The sequence below is a fragment of the Aquarana catesbeiana genome, linkage group LG03 (genome assembly GCF_042186555.1).
Source record: "Aquarana catesbeiana isolate 2022-GZ linkage group LG03, ASM4218655v1, whole genome shotgun sequence".
Lineage (NCBI taxonomy): Eukaryota > Metazoa > Chordata > Amphibia > Anura > Ranidae > Aquarana > Aquarana catesbeiana.
The window spans coordinates 634,551,166-634,576,042 of record NC_133326.1 but is presented as its reverse complement, the minus strand read 5'-3'; the positions used below and the strand labels follow the sequence as shown (position 1 = coordinate 634,576,042).

At 41.8% G+C, this 24,877-nt stretch overlaps 1 protein-coding gene across 4 annotated transcripts in view; it reads right to left on the bottom strand.

Moving 5' to 3' along the window:
* GMIP (GEM interacting protein) overlaps positions 1–24,203 on the bottom strand; it is a 152,089-nt gene extending 127,886 nt beyond the window's left edge. For 2 of the 4 annotated variants that reach the window (XM_073622506.1, XM_073622507.1), the window contains exons 1-2: positions 23,535–24,203; positions 17,945–18,082 (exon numbers count right to left, since the gene is read on the bottom strand). In XM_073622506.1, the coding sequence (XP_073478607.1) occupies positions 17,945–18,082; positions 23,535–23,733 (337 nt within the window). In that variant the 5' untranslated portion in view covers positions 23,734–24,203. Of the gene's footprint in view, positions 1–15,658; positions 15,823–17,944; positions 18,083–23,534 lie in introns of those variants that run through there. The other 2 variants (XM_073622508.1, XM_073622509.1) reach the window with 2 other exon arrangements.
* Positions 24,204–24,877: the final 674 nt, after the last annotated feature.

Sequence of the window (24,877 nt, the reverse complement as noted above, 5' to 3'; positions counted from 1 at the left end):
TCAGAAATGCGTGTTTCTGCAAATGTTCCAGGAACACATGAAAAACGTATGCTGCGCTTGGGGTGTCGTTAATTCTCAATGACACCCCAGACTCTGCCAGAAAACGTGCGTTTTAGTCTACAAAATGCCCAACAAACACGCTACTAATGTACCAAACCACACATTTAAAAAATGCGTGAAGCTCTATGCTTGGAAAGGTTCTGGAGCTTCAAGTAAATGGGCTGTCCTATGTATGGCATGTGATAACACAAGAAAATCGAGCACAAAAAGCATGCGTTCACCCTACACTAGGTGTATATGGGGCCTCAATCACTTATAGTGGTTGAAAGCCCTCACATATACCCAATGAAGTGACTAACAGAGATGAAACTAATCCTCTTACATCAATTGTACCTGTTTTTCCTCAACATTCATTCAAAGTGCAGAACTTACAAGGGATCTCTCAGCTCTGAAAGTCAGCGGGTGGAGAGCTAAAGTTACATCAGTGAGGAGAGCTCTGAGAGCTGATTGGAGGGAAGGGACACACCCCCTTCATACAGCACACAGAAACAGATTGGCTGTCAATCAGCTGAAGGACCCTCCCCTGTCACCAATTCTTTCTTGGTGTCAAGTGTTGAAAGTCAAATGGCTTTGTGTGCCATTGAGAAGGTGATTAGCTACACCTGATAGAGTTTTTAGGAGGGGGTGATCCTTTTTACAACTCAGTGATTCTGTTTTAGAATTTTTTTTTTTCAGATATGTTGGTGTTATATATTTCACTTGGATGTTATAAGTTGAACTGCTGCGTAAATACAGCTGGATAAAACATAAACTGTGTCTGTCTTCATATCAGGCTGCAAAAAATGTGTTTTGTTTACGGGGGTGATTCTTTTCTATACCCACTGTTTATATATACACACACACACACACACACACACATATATATATATATATATATATATATATATATATATATAAACTCTTATATAAAATCTTATATATATAAAAAAAAAAATATATATATATATATATATATATATATATATATATATATATATATATATATATATATATATAATCTTAGATATATAAACTCTTCTCTACCTTCAACTCTCTACTTTGTCCTCCACCGCCTCCACCCACTGACTCACTCACTGCCCAGGAAGTCGCTAATCACTTCAAAAACAAGATTGATACAATCCGTGATGAAATCTCCATTCTACAGGTATCTCCCCCAGCTAAGACCCCATGTCAACAGGTACAACTGACACTCCCCCTATTCAAATCTGCTACTACAGATGAAGTTGCTAAACTCCTTTCTATCGCCCACCTAACCACCTGTCCCCTGGACCCTGTTCCCTCTCAAATGCTACGGTCACCCTCTGACCCCATCCTACACTCTCTAACCCACATCTTCAATCTCTCCCTCACCTCTGGCATCTTCCCCGACGCTCTAAAACAAGCACTGGTCATCCCCATACTCAAAAAGCCGTCCTTGGACCCTACCAATCTTAACAACCTACGCCCTATCTCCTTGCTCCCCTTTTCCTCTAAACTCTCGAACGCCTGGTTTACAACCAACTGAGTGACCACCTCATTAAAAACAACCTTCTTGATCCCCTTAAATCTGGATTTTGCCCTCAACACTCCACAGAAACTGCTCTTTTAAAACTCACAAATGACCTACTAACTGCAAAAACCAATGGACACTATTCTGTACTCCTACTTCTGGACCTTTCAGCTGCCTTTGACACGGTTGACCACCCCCTCCTCCTCAAAAAACTTTACTCCCTCGGTCTCCGTGACTGTGCTCTTCAGTGGCTCTCATCCTACCTATCCCACCGCACCTTCAGTGTCACTTACAATTCTACTTCCTCCACTCCTCTTCCCTTCTCTGTCGGGGTCCCCCAAGGTTCTGTTCTTGGACCTCTTTTATTTTCAATCTACACCTCTTCCCTGGGTCAGCTGATAGCCTCTCGCGGCTTTCAATATAATTTCTATGCTGATGACACACAAATCTATCTCTCCACCCCTCAACTCACTCCATCAGTCTTCTCACGCATTACTAACTTACTAACCGACATATCTGTATGGATGTCACACCACTTCCTCAAACTCAACTTGTCCAAAACCGAGCTTATAATATTTCCTCCCCCACGTGCCTCTTCCCCTGACTTCTCTGTCAAGAGCAATGGCACAACCATCCACCCGTCCCCACATGTCAGGGTTCTAGGTGTTATCCTGGATTCTGAACTCTCCTTTCAGCCCCACAGCCAATCACTTTCCAAAGCTTGCCGCCTCAACCTCCGCAACATCTCTAAACTACGTCCCTTTCTAACCAAGGAAACCACAAAGCTCCTGATTCACTCCCTGGTTATCTCTCGCCTTGACTACTGCAACTCACTCCTCATTGGCTTACCTTTAAATAGACTATCCTTCCTTCAGTCCATCATGAACGCTGCTGCCAGACTCATCCACCTTACAAACCGCTCAGTGTCTGCTACCCCTCTCTGCCAATCCCTCCATTGGCTACCACTCGCCCAACGAATTAAATTCAAAATACTAAAAATAAGTTACAAAGCCATCCACAACTCTGCCCCCAGCTACATCACTAACCTAGTCTCAAAATACCAACCTAATCGCCATCTCCGTTCCTCCCAAGACCTCCTGCTCTCTAGCTCCCTCATCACCTCCTCCCATATCCGCCTCCAGGACTTCTCCCGAGCCTCGCCCATCCTCTGGAATTCCCTACCCCAATCTGTCAGACTGTCTCCAAATTTATCCACTTTTAGGCGATCCCTGAAAACTTTCCTCTTCAGAGAAGCCTATCCTGCCTCCATCTAACAACTGCACTATTTTCTCCATTAGCTCATCCCCCACAGCTATTACCCTTTTGTATAACTTGACCCTCCCTCCTAGATTGTAAGCTCTAACGAGCAGGGCCCTCTGATCCCTCCTGTATTGAATTGTATTGTACTTGTACTGTCTGCCCTAATGTTGTAAAGCGCTGCGTAAACTGTCGGCGCTATATAAATCCTGTATAATAATAATAATAATAATAATAATATATATATATATAGATATATATATATATATATATCTATATATACACACACACACATACCGTATGTGTATATACATATATACACGGCCAATTTATTAGGTACCCCTTGCTAGAACCAGGTTGGACCCCCTTTTTCCTTCAGAACTGTCTTAATTCTCCCTGGCATAGATTCAACAAGGTGTTGGAAACATTCCTCAGAGATTTTGGTCCATATTGACATGATAGCATCACGCAGTCGCTGCAGAATTATCGAATGCACATCCATGATGAGAATCTCCTGTTCCACCACACCCCAAAGGTGCTCTATTGGATGAGATCTGGTGACTGTGGAGGACATTGGAGTACAGTGACCTCATTGTCATGTTCAAGAAACCAGTGGTGAGATGATTTGAGCTTTGTGACATGGTGCATTATCCTGGTGGAAGAAGCCATCAGAAGATAGGGACAATGTGGTCGTAAAGAGATGGACATGGTCAGCAACAATATTTAGGTAGGACGTGGTGTTAAATGATGCTCAATTGGTATTCAGGGGCCCCAAGTGTGCAAAGAAATTATCCCCCTACAGCATTACACCACCAGCCTGAACCGTTGATACAAGGCAGGATGGATCCATGCTTTCATGTTATTTACACCAAATTCTGACCCCACCATCTGAATGTCAGAACTGAAATCAAGACTCATCAGACCAGGTAATATTTTTCCAATCTTCTATTGTCCAATTTTGGTGATCCTGTGCGAATTGTAGCCTCAGTTTCCTGTTCTTAGCTGACAGGAGTGGCACCTGGCGTGGTCTTCTGCTGCTGTAGCCCATCTGCTTCAAGGTTCAATGTGTTGTGCGCTGCATACCTTGGTTGTAACAAAAGGTTATTTGATTTACTGTTACCTTTCTATCATCTCCGGCCATTCTCCTCTGACCTCTGATGTCAACAAGGCCTTTTCATCCACAGAACTGCCACTCACTGGATATTTTCTCTTTTTCGGACCATTCTCTGTAAACCCTAGAGATGGTTGTGTGTGAAAACCCCAGTAGATCAGCAGTTTATGAAATACTCAGACCAGCCTGTCTGGCATCAACAACCCTGCCATGTTCAAAGTCACTTAAATCCCCCTTCTGCCCCATTCTGATGCACGATTGGAACTTCAGTAAGTCATCTCCTCCACTTCTAGATGCTTAAATGCATTCAGTTGCTGCCATGTGATTGGCTGATTAGCAACTTTGTATTACCAAGCAATTGAATTGGTGCACCTAATAACGTGGCCAGTGAGTGTATATATACAGTCAGGTCCATAAATATTGGGACATCGACACAATTCTAATCTTTTTGGCTCTATACACCACCACAATGGATTTGAAATGAAACAAACAAGATGTGCTTTAACTGCAGACTTTCAGCTTTAATTTGAGGGTATTTACATCCAAATCAGGTGAACGGTGTAGGAATTATAACAGTTTGTATATGTGCCTCCCACTTTTTAAGGGACCAAAAGTAATGGGACAGATTAACAATCATCCATCAAACTTTCACTTTTTAATACTTGGTTGCAAATCCTTTGCAGTCAATTACAGCCTGAAGTCTGGAACGCATAGACATCACCAGACGCTGGGTTTCATCCCTGGTGATGCTCTGCCAGGCCTCTACTGCAACTGTCTTCAGTTCCTGCTTGTTCTTGGGGCATTTTCCCTTCAGTTTTGTGTTCAGAAAGTGAAATGCATGCTCAATCGGATTCAGGTCAGGTGATTGACTTGGCCATTGTATAACATTCCACTTCTTTCCCTTAAAAAAGTCTTTGGTTGCTTTCGCAGTATGCTTCTGGTCATTGTCCATCTGCACTGTGAAGCGCCATCCAATGAGTTCTGAAGCATTTTGCTGAATATGAGCAGATAATATTGCCCGGAACACTTCAGAATTCATCCTGCTGCTTTTGTCAGCAGTCACATCATCAATAAATACAAGAGAACCAGTTCCATTGGCAGCCATACATGCCCACGCCATGACACTACCACCACCATGCTTCACTGATGAGGTGGTATGCTTTGGATCATGAACAGTTCCTTTCCTTCTCCATACTCTTCTCTTCCCATCACTCTGGTACAAGTTGATCTTGGTCTCATCTGTCCATAGGATGTTGTTCCAGAACTGTGAAGGATTTTTTAGATGTTGTTTGGCAAACTCTAATCTGGCCTTCCTGTTTTTGAGGCTCACCAATGGTTTACATCTTGTGGTGAACCCTCTGTATTCACTCTGGTGAAGTCTTCTCTTGATTGTTGACTTTGACACACATACACCTACCTTCTGGAGAGTGTTCTTGATCTGGCCAACTGTTGTGAAGGGTGTTTTCTTTACCAGGGAACAAATTCTTCGGTCATCCATCACAGTTGTTTTACGTGGTCTTCCAGGTCTTTTGGTGTTGCTGAGCTCACCGGTCCATTCTTTCTATTTAAGGATGTTCCAAACAGTTGACTTGGCCACACCTAATGTTTTTGCTATCTCTCTGATGGGTTTGTTTTGTTTTTTCAGCCTAATGATGGCTTGCTTCACTGATAGTGACAGCTCTTTGGATCTCATATTGAGAGTTGACAGCAACAGATTCCAAATGCAAATAGCACATTTGAAATGAACTCTGGACCTTTTATCAGCTCCTTGTAAATGGGATAATGAGGGAATAACACACACCTGGCCATGAAACAGCTGAGCAGCCAATTGTCCCATTACTTTTGGTCCCTTAAAAAGTGGGAGGCACATATACAAACTGTTGTAATTCCTACAGCGTTCACCTGATTTGGATGTAAATACCCTCAAATTAAAGCTGAAAGTCTGTAGTTAAAGCACATCTTGTTCATTTCATTTCAAATACAATGTGGTGGTGTATAGAGCCAAAAAGATTAGAATTGTGTTGATGTCACAATATTTATGGACCTGACTGTACATATTTATATGCACATATTTATACCTATCTACATACAGTATATATATATATATATATATATATATATATACACACTATATTACCAAAAGTATTGGGACGCCTGCCTTTACACACACGTGAACTTTAATGGCATCCCAGTGTTAGTGCACATACAAGGTCCATAAAGACATGGATGAGCGAGTTTGGGGTGGAGAACCTTGACTTGCCTGCACAGAGTCCTGACCTCAACCCGATAGAAGACCTTTGGGATGAATTAGACCAGAGACTGCGAGCCAGGCCTTCTCCTCCACATCATTGCCTGACCTCACAAATGCGCTTTTGGAAGAATGGTCAAACATTCCCATAGACACACTCCTAAACCTTGTGAACAGCCTTCTCAGAAGAGTTGAAGCTGTTATAGCTGCAAAGGGTGGGCCAACTCAAAATTGAACCCTATGGACTAAGACTCGGATGCCATCAGGGTGGATTTGATTTAAATCACTAGTAAAAAGGCTTGATTTAAATCAGGTTGATTGAAATCATAATTTTTAAAGAGGAACTGTCATCTCTGTCCTGCAGCGGCTCCTCCTTTGAGCCGCTGTTGACTCACCAACAGTCTCATTCACTTTAATGGAACGGCTGGTGATGTGGCAGTGACACAACAAGGTGAGGGACGTGGCGGCAGCAGGTGAGTGGATGCCCGCTAACAGGCGCTGCCATGATGGATCTGAAATGACAGGTGCTCTTTAAATGTAAGGACTCATTCTTGTTGGTAGTTAGAATCTTTAATATTAGCCAAAAAATGAAGGTTTCCCGTTTAGAATAATAAGCTGTCAGGTTAGTAAAACAGTGATATCGGAACCAATTCAATCATACAGTTTGTAGTGTACATAGATTTGCAAAACAATGGGATAAAGGAATATTCCTAAACTTTGGTTTATCTCACGGTTACTGTGAAATTGTGTGAATGCATAAATGCGGTGCATGTTATCTCAGCTTGCAGAGCTTGGATTCATTGAATGAGTTTACCAATAATTTAAATATTGCAGAATATACACGTACAGCCTTGTGCTACATAACTAAACTGCATTTCATGCTGAATAAACTAAATTATTAATGTATCTTAAATAGAAAACTATCCTTAGATCTTTATTCCAACAGCATCTTATAAAAATAAATTTGATAAAAATAAAAAAAAAATCAATTTAAATAAAAAAAATCATATTTAAATCAAAAGAATCTGATTTCTTATTTAAAAAAAAATAAATAAATAATCATTGATTTATATTTACCCCGGATGCCATTAAAATTCATGTAAGTGTAAAGGCAGGCGTCCCAATACTTTTGGTAATATAATGTATATATATGTAACTCCAAAGGCTTACTGGAAGGTATCCAATGAAAGACAGTGGTCTGTACATGGAAATAACCCAAAAATGCAAAACACTCAAAAAATTGCGTTTTTGCACATTTTCCAGCGCCATGTGTATTTGCAGCTTAAAAGCTCCTCTCCTGAGTATGATTTTGGAGGTTTTTTTTCATGCCTGTAAGCTCCTCTACCTGAAAACCCCTATAGTGTACATATATATACATGGAGGGGAGTTAACAGGCAGAGAATAATAAAACTTCAAAACAGCTCAAAAGATCAAAGAAGCAGCTTCTCTGAGCTCCAGTGTGCACGAGACCTTCTAGTGTTGTGGCTTTTCACGTGTTTGTAACATGGACCTCTGCTTTCCTTTGGCTTTGAGAAATGAGGTCCTCTTGTCTCTTGGACAAACTTTATCCCGGGAAATGCATTTTTCTTAGTGTAAATAAATGTTCTTTCCTGACGCCACCATGGCAGCATACTAGTGATAGAGCTCCGCCTCTCTTCCACTCCCTCAGGACCAGTGAATAGCATAAATTACCCACTTGACATCCGCGCTATGGCCGAATAACGGCCATAGCGCGGACCTGAATTTCCGGGAGACTGTCATGACGGCCTCCCCTGTGCACGCGCCCTGCAGGGCGTGCGTCGAGCGCGCTGTGATCACCCAGTCACTGAGACTCGGGTGATCACCGATCCGAGTAAGGGGCCGGTCCCGGCCCCTTACCATGTGATCAGTTGTCAGCCAATGACAGCTGATCACATGATGTAAACAAAAGATCGGTAATCTTTTTTTTTTTCTACTCACGCTGAGAGCGTGAGTAGAAAAAAAAGCCGATCACCGGCTCAGGTGCAAGGGACATCGGTCCTGAAGTGGAAGAGGCACATCTGTCTCATCTGTGCCACCTGCCATTGCCACCTAACTGCCCACAGTGCCACCTCTCAGTGCCCACAAGTGCCACCTATCAATGCCCACAAGTGCCACCTATCAATGCCCACAAGTGCCACCTATCAATGCCCACCAGTAGTGCCAATCAGTGCCACCTAGCAGTGCTGCCTATCAGTGTAACTGATCAGTGCCCATTATTGCCACCCATCAGTGCCCATCACTGCCACCCATCTGTGCCCATCACTGCCACCTATCGGTGCCCATCAGTGCCGCCTCATCAGTGTACATCAATGAAGGAGAAAAATTACCTGTTTTACATTTTTTAGAACAAAATATAAAAAAAAAAAAATTCTTAAAAATTCAGTATTTTTCCATTTTTTTTAACAAAAACTAAAAACTGCAGAGGTGATCAAATACCACCAAAAGAAAGCTCTGTTTGTGGGGAAAAAATGATAAAAATGTCACTTCGGTACAGTGTTGTATGACCGCGCAATTGTCATTCAAAGTGTGTTGAACATTGGTCTGGATAGGAGGGGGGTTTAAGTGCCCAGTAAGCAAGTGGTTAAAGGCCTAGTTAGGCCCAACCTCATTCTTCTATTTTTCCTCATACCTCCACGGACTAGTGAAGAGTAAGCAGTCCTCACCTCTGACTCCGTGCATCATCCGGCTGGGTTGAGCCTCTCCCAGTGCAAAGTCCTAGCTAAATTGCGCTAAGCAGCCTGGGAACCCCTTCTGTGGGTCTTGATGGGGTCCTGCGGTGTTTCCTCTTTAGAGAAACGAAATCTGCCAGTAAGTAAGTGTCTGCGGGCTGAGGCTTGGGGGGCCAGATGGTTCATTCATTTCTTTGGTATTCGTAGGTGTATGTATGGGAAATAATTTATTTATTTACCTTAGACTTTTGTCTAAGGTAAATAAGAAGGGAAAAAAAGAAGGAAAAAAAAAAACCCTTTTTCATTTTTTTTTGTTACCAATGTATATTTTTCTCTTTCACATCTAAACCTTTCACTCTCTGATGCTAATTTCCTTTTCAGCTATCCTTGTTTTTTTCTCAGCTGGCCATCCCATTTGTCCTCAGATCATGAGTCAGTCACCCTTTATACAAAAGACCCTCAAATTCAAAGGTGGGAGACCATCATATGGTAAGTTTCAGGAAAAGAGTGCCTCCCTTTGCAGATTGCTTTGAATTTTTACCAGCCCCGCATGCGTATGCTCATGCTCTCTAAGTTCAAGAGCCACGGAAGGCGGATGTAAATGCCCTAGAAATCCAAGCAACTTCTTTAGCACCTTTTGCCTTACTACACAGAATCAAGGGAAGATAAGTCTCTCTGCAGTTGAAGAACATGGCAGCAGTTGCCTATATTCATCACCAAGGAGGAACTTGTGGCAATATGCTATTAAGAGAGGTGAACCCCACACTGTCGGGGTCAGGAAATCAACTGCGAATTCTGAAAGCAGTTTACCTCCTAGGGGACTTGAACACACAGACAGACTGACCATCATGCAAACTTGCCAGAGCACCAGTGGGCCCTACACTGTAGGTCTTCTATGAGCTGGTTCACAGGTGGGGCCAACCACAGACAGACTACATTGCTTCTCACAGCAATTTCAAACTTAGGAGGATGTCTGAATCAGTTCCGCACCCCAAGGCAGAGGGGACAAATGCCTTGATTTTCTCCATGGATCTGCAATCTAGCCTATATATTTTCCAACAACATTTCTCGTAATGAGATTCCTCTTGAGGCTGTCGAGAGTGAACATGGTAGTCGTATCCATTCCTCCATTTTGACAATGAGGGCCTTGCGTTTTCGTGGCCATTCATCTTGTGAGACAGAAGCCAATTCCCCATACGCAGGCCGTGGCTGCAAACAGGACGACTGATGGGGAAGCTTGAGAACTCAGCCTGCTCCAGGATGATCTCTACCTTGTGGAGTGTGAAAAGGCACTTTACTAACAACATCTATGCCGAAATCTGGAACAAGTTTGCGTTATTTTTTTCAGCAGGGCGAGATATTGACAGTACTGCACCTCCGGTGACAGCTGTTCTGGACTTCTTGTAGACCAGATTAGACATGAGCCTTAGCCTATATTCCTTGAGATTGCAAGTGTCGAATAGGTTGGCAATAACGAGGCTTAAATGTGTCGGAAATCCTTTTGTTTGCACAAATTTTGAAGACAGGAGGTTTCAACTACCACGAAGGAGGATCTTTCCCAGTGGAATCTATCGGTGTTGCTGGATTTCAAATCGGTTTGACCATTTTCTCCAACAGGTCAGTGTTCAGTTTGTGACATTACCTACTAGGCAGTATTTATTGCAAGATCTTCAAGCAGAAGGATGTCTGAAATTCAAGCTTCGAGAGCTTCAGAAAAAGATATTATTTTCTTTCCAGAAGGAGTAGACTTGTGTCCGGTAGATCATCTTGTATCAAGGGTAGCAACAGCCCTCCATCTAGCAGTCATCTGGGCATTGCCTAACTTTCCAGAGGATCACTCAGGAGGGTCACACAAATTGGACATGTACAGAACTTGAAGTCCCTATACATAATTGCGCTTTTCAGATCATGTAATAAGCCTTTCTTCTTTCCAGCTGAAATTCGTGAGGGAAAAGAGGTTACCTCCTCCTCGTGAACCTCCTTCAGCAGTGGATACATACTCTCCCAGAGCGTTTTCCGTCTCATGGGCTGCCCATTAAGGCGTCCATGGAATCCATCTGCAGGGAAGTATCATGGTCACCCCAGGATACCTTTTCAAGCAGTACGGAGTAGATCTGGGGGTCTTGCCCTTAGTGGACTGCGGAGGAAGGCGTCTTCTGTCCCATTCTAATTAAAAATTGTTTTGACAAGTAGAACCCACCCTGTCAGCTAGTTATTTATCACTAGTATGCTGCCATGGTAGCCTCAGGAAAATAGAAAATTGTATCAAATACTTACCATAATTTTCCTTTCCTGACGCCAAACCATGGCAGCATATGGACCCACCCTTGTACGTTTTCAGTATGTAGCTAATTACAAAGAATGGGGTGGGGCCGAACTAGGCCTTTAATTTATACTATTCACTGGTCCTGAGGGAGTGGAAGAGAGGCGGAGCTCTATCACTAGTATGCTGCCATGGTTTGGCGTCAGGAAAGGAAAATTACGGTAAGTATTTGATATGATTTTCCGTTATTACAGCCAAACACTAGGTGATAAAACACTTCTTCCTTTAGGGTATATTGAACCTTAGACTTGGAAACAAGAATTCCACTTGGAAGAAAAAGTCTAATGCAAACAATGATTAAAGTATATATAAAGCCAAAACTTTTTTTTTTTAAGTTTTGGATAGAGTAGGGAAGGGTTCAAACCCTGTCAGTTTTTGTTTAGCTATCTGTGTCACATTGGTAAGCACTTCCTTCACTTCCTGTCCTGTAGACAGGAAGTAAGAGGAAATCTCTTCAAAGTGAGAAAAATCACAAATGTCCTCAATGGATGATGTCCCCTGTATTCTGTTCTGGTGATTTTGGAGGGTCAATCTGCCCACTTGGAAGACAGCAATAAAAACCTGACAGAGGTTCTAGACCCATCCAAAACTAAAGAAATAAAAAAGTTTTGACTTTAGATACACTTTCAACCCAACTCTTAGCTTGGCTATTTTCTTAAAGCTACATTTATACTTACAAATGGGCCCAACAATGATTACATGCGAGAACCCCAGGGGGGGTTCCCGGCGATTAGCTGCAGGAGACAGCCGCACTGAAAGCAATGGGAAGCTGCCACCTCTCACAGCTAATTGTGGGCACTCACTTGTAATCACCTGCAAGTGATCGCCCCTGGACGTAGACCCACCCTCTCTGCCTAACCAATCACAAAGCACATCACAAATGCTTAGAGATCTCCTGAAGTACTTTAAAAAAGTTACTGTGTTAATGTTAAAATGTAAATCTAAGCTACTGGCACTTTTATATAGTCCTCAATAGTCACAAATAATATTAATCTAATTTGTGTGCATCAAACCTAGATACTACTTTGTAAAAGTACCAGTGACATCATCACTGCTGTACATTGCCTGTGCAAAGAGCAGAGCTGTGGGAGGGACCCAGCAGGCTCCACCCACTACAGACTGCGTGTCCACAGAAAACTACATGAGGGGGCGGAGACAAGACCAGTCACCCTACAAAAGGAGAGAGAGCAGCAGTGACTGGTCTTTATTTATAGGAAGCTCCTGCAAAAAAGTATTACTGCTCAGATCTGGAGGAATTACATAAAACACACGCAGATCCAAGTAACAATGCAAAAATGCTGCTTGTATTTTGCTTAGCCTAGAATTCACCTTTAAAGATTTAAAGTGGTTTTAAACCCTGTACAACCACTTTTCCCCACAGGTAAGCCTATAATAAGGCTTACCTATAGGTACTGGAAATATCTCCTAAACCTGTACGGTTTAGGAGATATTCGCCATATAAACTTGTGCCGACGTCATCAGCGCATGCGCACTGAAGAAAGGGCAAGATCGTGCCGTTTCTATAGTGCCCGTGCCATGACCGCCGGCTTCCGTGCGCATGCGCAGGAGTGACGTTGCGCAACTTTGGCCAGTAACAGAGCCGGAGTCCACGGCCCCATATCGAAGAGGGGTTGAAGATGGATGCGATGCATACTAGCCCATTATGCTTTTACTTTGCAGGGAACAAAGAGAAAGTAAAACCCATCAGGGTTTACTTCCTCTTTAAAATAAAAATTAAGCTTAAAAGAGACTCTGTCACCTTGCCTATGCCACATTATCTGCACTCACTCGCATCTGCTTGCTTTCCTTCAACTGGCACTGAGATTGGCTGCGTCGGTGACCCAGGGGAGTAATGACATCTCTCCCCCAGTCATGGGACTAGCTGCTAGGCTTGGGCACTGTCACAGAGCAGCAGGTCACATTCTCCCCATTAACCTGGAAGTGCTCGATATTCTCACCAGCTTTGGAGGAGCAAGAAATAGGGGGCAAAGTGGGTAGGGTAAGTATATGAAGGGATAGGAGATGACCTATTCATTGCATTGGCAAGGTGACATGTCTCTGAAAGGCATTCATGAAGTTCTATCCAACCTATTTAAAGTGCCTGCTGGTATGTAATGTAAGTTTTATTATTAGATTTCCTTTTGAGCGCCCTAGGACTCTTGAGGCCTGACTGAAAATAAAAGCCAAATAAAGCCACACACACCTTTTATTAACTACGACCAAACACCCTCACGTAAGGTTTATTACCAATTCCCTATGACAACATACACATGTTGGCTATATAGTGCTTATGTTAGACTCCTTCAACCACTTCTATACTTGCATATCTATATGATCCCTCTACTCCCACTGCCACTCTCCATGGAAAGGTTTTGAGTGGCTTTCTGAGCTAAGAGCCTGGCCTTTGTTCCCTTAGTCCCTGTGACTCACAACTGACCAGACAGGCCACACAGCACAGTGATAATCCCGCAAAAAATGTCATGGAGAACAGGGGATGGTAGGCCAGGGGCTTGACTCTGCAAACTGTTTAAAATGGGCATACCAGCTCATCCTCCTTGTGACCCACAACTGTCCGGAAAGGTCACACCCCACAGTAGTGATTCAACAGTAAGTCATGGGAGTCCGAAGAAGGTGGGACTTATGCCGCGTACACACGAGCGGACTTTACGGCAGACTTTGCCCGGCGGACTTTCCGACGGACTTTATGACGGACTTTCCGAATGAACGGACTTGCCTGCACACAGTCCACCAAAGTCCGTCGAATTCGTATGTGATGACGTACGACCGGACTAAAACAAGGAAGTTCATAGCCAGTAGCCAATAGCTGCCCTAGCGTGGCTTTTTGTCTGTCGAACTAGCATACAGACGAGCGGACTTTTCGACCGGACTCGAGTTTCAAAACATGTTTCAAATCTAAGTCCGTCCAACTTTTGAGAAAACAAAGTCCACTGGAGCCCACACACAATCAAATTGTCCGACGAAATCCCGTCCGCCGGTCAAAGTCTGCCGTAAAGTCCGCTCGTGTGTACGCGGCATTAGTCTAGAACTATGGGAGCTGGTTGAAATTGGCATACCGGATCATCCTTTCTGTGATTCACAGCTGGCCAGTGAGGCCACACAAAACATTGATGGTCCTACAAAAAGCTGTGGGGAGCAGCAGAAGGTGGGACCAGGTTTTTGACTATGAGAGCTAGTTAAATACACCCCTCCTCTCTGTGACTCACAACTAGCCACTGAGGCCACACACCACAGTGATGGTCCAACAAAAAGCTGTGGGGAGCAGAAGAAAGAAGGGTGAGGTTCATGACCTTGGGAGCTATTTTAAACTGACAAACTAGCTCATCCTCTCTCTGACTTACAACTGGCCAGTGAGGCCACACACCACAGCGAAGATCCAATGGAAAGCCGTGGAGAGCAGGAGAAGGTGGGCCAGCTTCTTGACTGTCAGAGCTGGTTAAAATTGGCATACTGGCTCATCTTCTCTATGGCTAAAGCCTAGTACACACGGGCCAAATGCTGGGCAGAATCGGCTCGTTCAATAGAAACCGTCACACATTCGGCCCGCTTGTATGTAAGGATCATGTCTGAAAAAGGTCTGCCGACCGGCTCCTGGTGGCTGAAAGTGCTGACCAGAGTGTTCTGGCGGGGGGGGGGGCTTTCCGAACACAATAGCACAGCAGGGGAGATCACTGTGCTAACATTGGATTGTTAGTACAAAGGCTTCGACCTGAGCTGTCAGCTGGGTTAAATGAAAAAAGTAGTAGTGCGTACAAGGCTTTACAACTGGCAAATGAGGTCACGCAATGCATTGATGGTCAAACAAAAGTCTTGTGGGACAGACCAAGAGCTGGTTAATATTGGCATAACAGCTCATCCTCTCTGTGACTCAAAATTGGCCAGGGAGGCCACACAACACATTGATGGTCCTACAAAAAGTCATTGGGATCAGCACAATATTGCTGACTATGGTTAAAATTGGCATAGCAGATTATCCTAGGACTTGGGTATGCTTGGAGAGTGTAGTGCAATCTGATTGGTTGCTACTGGCTAATGCAACCTGCACTAACTTGGGCTGATAGCCATTTCGCAATTGATATTCACTCCTGCTGAAACGATTTGCTGGATATAAAATTTTGAGGAGTACATCACTCCCCTTTGCTCTTATGATAGGGTAGCAAACTCTTAATTTCTGTACTAAACTGCTTCATCACAATAGAGAGGAAACACGTTCACTAACAAAACTGCTGCATGGCAACTCACATGTATGCCTTACTGAATATACACTGCCTATGTGGTCACACCAAGTCCTCTACGTATAGGGCAGCTGCACAAGCCACCATGGGTTACATGACGGTGAAGGATAAAGAGGAACAAGCTCTGGCAAAAAAAGTATATAAGCTACAGCGACACAGAAACAACGATGGAGAGCCAAAACACTGAGCAAAGACAAGTACACGGGGCAGGTTACTCAGCTTCTTACCCCCTCCTCGGCCTGTCGCCATCTTCCCAGGCCCAGATGGAGTGGCCACCCCTATCAATTGCAGAACCTGGGCTCAGTGATGTAGTGACAAACAGCCACAGCTTCCTGACAGAAGACATCACATCAGGAAGTGCAAAGTGAGAGTGCTGAGCATTGCAATCACTCTAATGAGACTGTATATCTCATACGGAGGGGCAGGGCTCGGCTTACTGCTTATACTACTTCCTAATATTATTGAGATGCTGCACTTGCATAATTGCCCACTGTCCCTGATTTCTAGCAAAGGTCAACGTTCTTGATGGTTATGCTGCAATGAATCCCCCTAATCTTCAGCACTGTACTATAAAATTCTCATCTTTTGAATATTAGTTTTAAGTGTATATCAGGGCAAATATTTAAAAAAAAAAAGAAAAAGCATATTAAGTACATTTCTGTGAAACATGCACTTTTCTCTATGTTTTGTTTCTTTAAAATGCTTCAAGCACAGAAAATACCTGTTGATGCTGCCATAAATCCAGTGAGCTGACAACACAGTCTCTCTTCTAAAATCCTATATTTACATGGTGGCCAGAGCCAGATAGTTTGCTGCATTCTGTGCTATGGACCTGTACAAACTGGATTCTGTGTCCAGAAATGCCATTAAAATGCCATCCCTGGATGCAAAACGTCAGGATCCATAATTGATCAGAGGCTTTATATGCATGTAACTGCTCAGATGAGTGGTTACATGAGAACAGCGGCGGCACAGACCATTGATTCTGGTGAAGACTGCTTCAATACTATGTGGATGCAATGTTTAGCTCCACCCGCAAGAATCCACGTATTCTCTCCGGTGGCCATCAATGTGACTGTGGCCTAAGCAGTGTCAACAGCTCTTCCTGAGTTTTCCCCTGCTGGACTACAGAACACCACCCACTTTCCTCATCTCCATAATCGCCTTCTTTATATTCTCAGCACTCTTTCCCTTATGCTGAGAATGTAAGCAAGGAGGGGTTATAGAGGTAAGGAGAGAGGGAGGTGTTCTGTAGTCCAGCAATGAACTATTGTTATATGTTGTAGACTCATTATAATTAAGGAGTTCGTCCATTTTCATTACAGCTCAAGTACTCTTACCATAAAAGAAAAACAGTGAACAGGATTGTACATGTTATACATGTTATCATGGTAAAAATACCTGTAGATATGTGCCAAGCAGAAAAACTGGTACACTCGATATTGTGAGCACTTCCTGTCTGACTAATGAACGATTTTTGTGAGATGGAGGGGGCAAGTTCACTAGTCCACTCATATCACAGCATAGGGATCCTATAGCATCCATAAAGTACAGCTTATTATTTTACTTATACTTTACTTTATATTTTTAGACTTATTTTAATTATACTTTACAGTAATACCTTGGTTTGCGAGCATAATTTGTTCCAGAAGCATGCTTGTAATCCAAAGCACTTTTACATCAAAGCAAATTTTCCCATAAGAAAAAATGAAAACTCAGATAATTTGTTCCACAACCATTTATCAATGTACAAAATGATCAAAATATGAGCAAAAGCTCATATAAATACTGTACAGTACTGTAGTAGGAATACTGTACTGTACCTCTGTGTTGAAAAAAAAAAAGAAGAATCACAGTTTTGATGTATAGAAAAAAAAGAATTACACTCACAATGTTAAGGAGTCTGGAGCTCATCCATGTAAAGCCGCTGCGTATATCACAGTAAAGCCCCTGGTGTACAGTATACAGCGCTATATGTGGCCAGAGATTCGGGGGCAATGGTTGCTCCCAGCGCTTCCTGGAGAACTCGGAGACACTCGGGAACTGTTGACATCACTTCCGGGTGCTCCGAACGCACGTTACGCCCGCCCCACTCAGCTCGGAGTGTCTCTGGGTGTCTCTGACAGCTTTACTGTACATATACACAGCGGCTTTACATGGATGAACACCAGACTCCTTGACATTGTAAGTGTAATTCTTTTGTTTTCACAGTAAAACTACTGCTTGTATATCAAGACAGTGCTTGTATATCAAGACAATTTTTTTTTAAAAATGTTGCTTGTCTCTCAAAACGCTCATATACTGCGTTACTCGTAAATCAAGGTATTACTGTACTTTATATTTTTTTACTTATTTTACTTATACTTTACTTGATATTTTTAGAGTTATTTTACTTATACTTTACTTTATATTTTTAGACTTATTTTACTGACTGTATACTTTACTTTATATTTTTAGACTTATTTTACTTATACTTTATATTTTTATTTTAAGAGCATGGTGTAGGAGCATACCTCGCACTCTGTTGATCAGGTTGGTCATGGCTTCTTGTACGCAGTGGGCTTTGAGAGCTGGATATTTGAAAAGGAGGATTACAACGGACTGGAGCAGTTCCGATAGCCTGAGCTCAGAATGGTCACAAGAGAAAGGACCTGGTAAGGTGGTGAGACAATGGAGAGGGAAGAAATAAAACACATTATACATATGCTAACTCTGCTATAATACACCGCATCTACTGAGTGTCTATATGGTAAATGTTCAGTGAAATGCTTTCAAGAATGGTAATATAATTTTCATCTCTCAGCTGGGGTATATTATCCAACATATCAGATTTATAGATGTGATAGCACCGACGCAATGGAAGCCAGGTATTGATATTGTTGGATATAACATACAATTCAGTCTTCCTTCAAAAAGGCTGATGTGCCAAGAAGGTGCAGTGTATGAGGACCTTGTTCTGGTCTTGAGCCACTGTTTCTCTGATAGATAGTCTCTTCAGGCCCCATATACACTATTAGATTTTCTGCAGATTTTTGTCTTCACATTTGCCAAAACCATGCAGTGCAAGGGCCTGCCTGATTGCATACAAATGGAAACTCTTAAAGTTTGACCTCATATTATATTGTTTTGGTAAATCTGAAGACAAAAATCTGCAGAAAATCTAATAATGTGTATGGGGTCTTAGGGAACGCTCAGATGCCAAACTTTGGGGTCAGTAGTTTGCAATGTGTCAAGGCTTGACAGTTTGGGGTTGATTTACTAAAACTGGAGAGTGCAAAATCTGGTGCAGCTGTGCTTGGTAGCCAATCAGCTTCTAACTTCAGCCTGTTCAATTCAGCTTTGACAATAAAACCTGGAAGCTGATTGGTTTCTATGCAGAGCTGCATCAGATTTTGCATTCTCCAGTTTTAGTAAATCAACCCCCTTGGATCAAACCCTTACATAAGTCTCGTAACTGTTTTTCATCATGAGTCCAATCAGATCCACAGTTTCAGCCCTGAGGAAGTAGAAACATTTCCCCTGAAATGCGTTGGTTTCATCTAAAACTTTTTTTCAATAAACATTTTGATTTGACCTTTAAGTGTTATAAACTTTTGTCATTTGAACTTTGTCCCCAATATTCATGTATAGTGATAAGAGTGGCGCTAGTCCGCACATTAACCCAAAAAATACAATCTTAATTAGTGAATAATCAAAACATATATCTATATATAATATCACAAGTGTGATAAAAACATCTGTGCAGAAATGTATAAATGATAATAAAGTGCTAGTGCATATCAAAGTGCAGTGCAAACAATCGTATTGTGCAATATCATTAAAGTGCTAAACAATTATTTTATTTTTTTTATACTCAAAAGAATTAATGATAAAGAGAAACAGCCAAAATATAAAAATAACAAACTATTCAAATTATAAAAAGAATGTCTCTGCTTATAAGTGCATCAAGTACTCCACCGTTGTGTGAATCCTTCACCGCTCTCACTAAAATGGATTTACCAGATCGATAAAATGGTAAAATTATGAACCAGCAAGAGGACCACTGTGTCTCCAAACGATCCGCAATCACCATTTTATGGTCAGATTCCCCTTACACAGGTCACACTAAATCATTACACGACGAAACGGACGTAGGGTGGGGCAAGGACACTGATGACATTGCGTATTCCGGCTCGCGCTTGTGGTCAATGACAGGTCCAGAGATGAGCGGCTATTATTAGCTCCCTACCCCCTAGTGCCGGGTAGGCACTCTTCAAATGTGAGTGGATTACAGAGAATTTTTAATTTACCTGTGAGATGGTTTTACGCTATGGGAGCCTCCTTCCTTCTGTTTTGTCTTCCCCATGATTTACTGTGACCTGTGTAAAGGGAATGTGACCGTAAAACTGTGATTGGGGATCGTTGTCTTCTTGCTGGTTCATAATTTGACCATTTTATCGATCTGGTGAGTTCATTTTGGTGAGAGTGGTTAAGGATTCACACAGCGGTGGAGTACTTCATGCACTTATAAGCAGAGACATTTTTTTTATAAATTGAATAATTTGTTATTTTTATATTTTTGTTGATTCTCTTTATCATTAATTATTTTGAGTATAAAAAAAAAAAAAAAAAAAAAAAACTTAAACTTTAATGATATTGCACAATACGATTGTTTGCACTTTGATATGCACTAGCACTTTTATAGAATTTCTATATTTTTTCACAGGTGTTGTTATCACACTTGTGATATTATATATAGATATATGTTTTGATTATTTACGAATTAAGATTGTATTTTTTTAGGTTATTGTGTGGACTAGCGCCACTCTTATCACTATACATTGTTTTTTATTGTTTACTTACAATAATCAGAGTAGCAGCTATCCATTTGAGCACATTTCTGTGGCGCTGTTATTTTTGACACATTACTCCTCACTACCCACCCCAAGGTTTGGCATACCATATATCAGGCCACTTTGAAGTTAACCTCAATAGACTTCGGTCTTTGTAGACACCCCAAACACTCAATATCAGCACTTGTTTTCAGTTAAAATAATAAGGTTTGAGATGCCTGGGTCCTGCTGCTGTTTCTTCTGCTATTCGCCCTATAAGACCAGAGCAGGACACATATGATTAATACCTTCCGTTCCTCTTCACAGTGAGAAAGACTGACCATGTTACACAAAGATTTTACAAAGATTAAAAAATTTTCTGGCAGCATTAATGAGCATACCCGATGTTTGGAAAGACTCTAAAAAACCCCCCAGGGTAACCCAAGATCGCCCAGTGCTCTCTGATGCATTGTATTAGATGTTCATATAGGGGTGGGATTGGGAGGCTTGTGTCCATTCTTGGAATGCAGCCCATCACTTCATAATGATCTATACAATTCTTGCTTTTTTCTAAACGTTTTCCATGTTTCAGAATCTATGTTGTACATTCATTTATGATAGCAGTTACACATTTGTGTAAGGACAAATTTTACATTTAAAGATTTGAATAAATGCCGGTGCATGGTTCATGTATAATACATGCCTTTGCCAAAGAATGTAGTGTAACTTACATCACCAATCATCTGCATACAGCTGTCAGACTAAAAATATTCTGATTGCTATGTGTAACCTAATTTTCTTACTAAGTAAAGGTCATTGTCAGTTGGCAACTTGGCACCAAGGAACTATAAATCCCAATATGCCTTATTAGTCAATGGAAAGCCATGGGTTGTTAAATTGTAGACTAGAACAGATTTGTTTACCACTTAATTGGCTGGGATGCCATGGTTTAAATATTAAAACAGTACTAAGCGCTAGGGAGTCATAAACAATCTTTTTTTTTTTTTGCAAGCAATGCTTGCTATTCAAGCATGGCTTACATTGATAGGGCCCTAGTTGTAGCCCCCAGCTGTCATTGGAAAGTTTGTGTGACCAGGCACTGATCGTTCCCTTTGGTGAAGTGTAAAGATGTATTGTTGCCTACTTGCCAGTGTCGTAATTGGCTCAACATAGACCTATACTCAGACAAAAAAGTAAAAAAAAAATCATTAAAAAATGGGGCAGACTTAATAGACCACTAGGTCTTTTTCTGCCATCCCTCTTCTGAGTTTCTACTACGGCAAGAACCAATGCTCCCATAATATGTTACAATAGAGGCAGATCTCTCCCACCCATCATCCACAGGGAGACATCTGTCAATCTTTGGCCATCTTTGGGGCCTGTGTTAACTGGCTTTTGTTCGCTTCAGAACTACTTCTCAACTTCAACAAATTCTGAATGATCTCAGAAATGTTTAAGGGCCTGTGTCGATGGGTTTTGGGCTTGTGTCAATGGCATCAGTTTGACATAACACTGAGATGGTTCTGAGATCATTCAGAACTCACTGACAAGTTCATTTGACACGCAGATGACCCTCTTCTGACTTGCATTTGACCTGCTTCATGGCAGCTTTGTATTCTCAAAGACTTGTATGGAATTGCAAACCCAGTGAACAAAACCCCATCAACACAGGCCCTTAAGCTGATATAAAAAGCATGCTGCATTTGCCTATTGAAGCTCATCAAGACAAACCCTAAGTTTGCCATATTTTGGAATCCCCAAATAGTGAAGTCTAAGGATCCTAACAACAGATGGACAATAAGAACGACCTTTAATAAACATAACAATGCTTCTGTGTAGATGTTCTTTATCAAGGACAGTGTCAAAGTTGAACACTTAAGACCATTCTTGAAAAGAGGGAAGCTGGTGTTAATTATTGGTATCCCACTTTTTGAAGGGTCAGGCCAACAAAAAAAATTTGGTACAATTTTTTTTTACAACATTTGAGAAAGTAAAACTGGGACAAAAACAAGTTGTTTCTCTAAGACCCCTTTCACACTGAGCCGGTTTTCAGGCATTTTAGCACTAGAAATAGCCTCTAAATAGCGCCTGAAAACCGCCTCCCATTCATTTCAGTGTGTCTTTTCACACTGGGGTGGTGCTCTATACAGTGCTCCCAAAATGCCCTGCCCATTGAAAATGAATGGGTAGCTCTTCCAAAGCGCCTGAAAAGCATGGGCGCTTTTAACCGCTTCTTTGGGGTTAAAAGCAACCCACTAGCGGCCAAATAGTGCCGCTTAAACAGGGCTAAAGCGCCGCTAAAATGAGCGCAGCTTTAGCGCTAACGCAGCCGGGGCCCCAGCGTGAAAGGGGTCTTAGATGGGTAAGAGATAATGTGATGGATTTTCCCAGATGATAATATATAAAATCTGATTAGTCACAATTTTTCTGGCCATACAATATTAGTTCATTTTTTCATTCAGTCAGCTGCAGATTTCTCCATCCACACAAATCTCCCCCCAAACCAAGACATTGTATCCTGACAGTGGCACTCGCTGCTGTCAGATTGCACTGATCACTGGTTTCCACTGATTTGCTGCAGCCACTGATCAAGGAGAATTTTCGAACATGTCCGATTGAGAACAGTAGATCAAAAGACTGACTTCTGTTGAGTGGGGTTAGCCACATACTGATTAAAATTTGGCCGGATCCTACTGGGCCAGCCGATTAGTATTTAGCCAGCTTTAGAGAGTTGTCATAAGAACAAGTGTTACAATTGGAGGATTTCCCATCATTTTCAATCTCAATGACAATGGTCACCAGGAAACATAGAGAGTTGAATCTCCCCAGATAGGACACAGACAGCAATAAAAACCATAGATTCCACACTCCAATCAAAACTAGGAAGAATTGCCTTTACATGCACCTTAATCTTGACATTTCAGTTTAATACATTAAAAGTCAAATCAACCACAGGCCCCTTCTTCTACTTAGTATTAACTTGCTGCATGGAAATATTCCCTACCTGCTTGGAAGTTTTGCTCCTCCTGTTACATTCTACCTAATATAAAATAAATATACAATGTTACAGGATAAGCAAGACTCTTTTTAAACCTCTTTGAATGATGGCAAAACTTGGGAATCCAAAATCAATGATCCCACCACTGAAGTTCCCAAGAGGTATAAAAAATTGACAGTTACTCAACTGTCTTTTATCAAAACCTTCCATTGGCTGCTGAAATTGAACTCTCTACTTCATGGTTTTGGTGATCATGAACAGTTGACCACTTCAATCTCTCCCCAGCTCTCTCACCTGACCCCTGGTAGATGGCTCTCATCTCTTGCAGCTTCTGGTCTACTTTCCTGAGCCGAAAGCAGAACTGGGCCAATTCTGGTGAATTCATTGGGCGACTTTCACACCCCATCCAGGTTGAGTAGGAGAGAGCAGTCAGGTAGCATTCCCCTGCATGATATCTTCTTGGCAGTGCCCCAACCACCCCTGCAAAGTTCATGTCCTGGGCTGTAAAGAAGGGTTGCCACTCACCGCAAGCAGAATCTCACTGTCTCAGCAAAATTTTCATTTCTTTGACAAATCTCCTGTTCTCCTTTCATCCGGTTTAGTTGTTTGGATGGTCTACAGACCCGTCTCTCAAATCATACCTTAACTGACAGCTGATAGAATGATTCCAATTCTTCTTTTTCCATAAACTTAATTTTCTCAGTTGACATCCTTCTCATCATTCCCTTCTCAAGTTCCCTGACAGCAGAGCTGAAAATGAAATCCTGTAGATGGAATAGAAGGAAATCATTCTCACACAAGACGTGATCAACCTGCAATACTCCACCCAGTCCTCCTGACTCTTACTATTCATCAATCTCACATAAGAAATAACTGTGGCTTATAAAGTTGACACTCATTCTAAAAGTCTCTGGCTGGGGAAATGAGGTTCACTTGCTTGGAATCTAAAGCCAAACCAAATGTGAGTGACAAATGGAAACGCCTTAATAACTATGTCACTGATGCTGAACAAAGTGGCAGACGGTAAGGAGAAGGACTATAGTAGGAGATGATAAGGCCAGACAGTGATTAGGAGATACGCTGAGCTACCAAGATTCATCAAAATGGGCATAGACCTTCTATGATTCCGAGAGGTCCACATATTGCTTGGCATTTGTTCAACTATTACCACCAAGAGTTAAATTCCCTTAACAGGTGTGTGCTGGGATTTTAATTATCCTATTAATTATAGATAACCTGCTAAGCAGGATAAGTAACCTAACCAGCCAAACATCTTTCCATAAAAGGACCAGGAAAAAAATTAAAGACTAGTTTGTTTTATGTAAGAGAGCTTATTATGCCAATCACAAATCTGTATGTAAAATTCCCACACCCGTACAAAACTTCAGATATATGGAATTAAAGCCTAAATTAAAGTGGTTGTCCAGCCTGGCCAGAAAAAAATTAATTCAGCAGCTGCAAATACTGTAGCTGCTGACTTTTAATAAAAGGACATACAGTATCTCACAAAGTGAGTACACCCCTCACATTTTTGTAAATATTTTATTATATCTTTTCATGTGACAACACTGAAGAAATTACACTTTGCTACAATGTAAAGTAGTGAGTGTACAGCTTGTATAACAGTGTAAATTTTC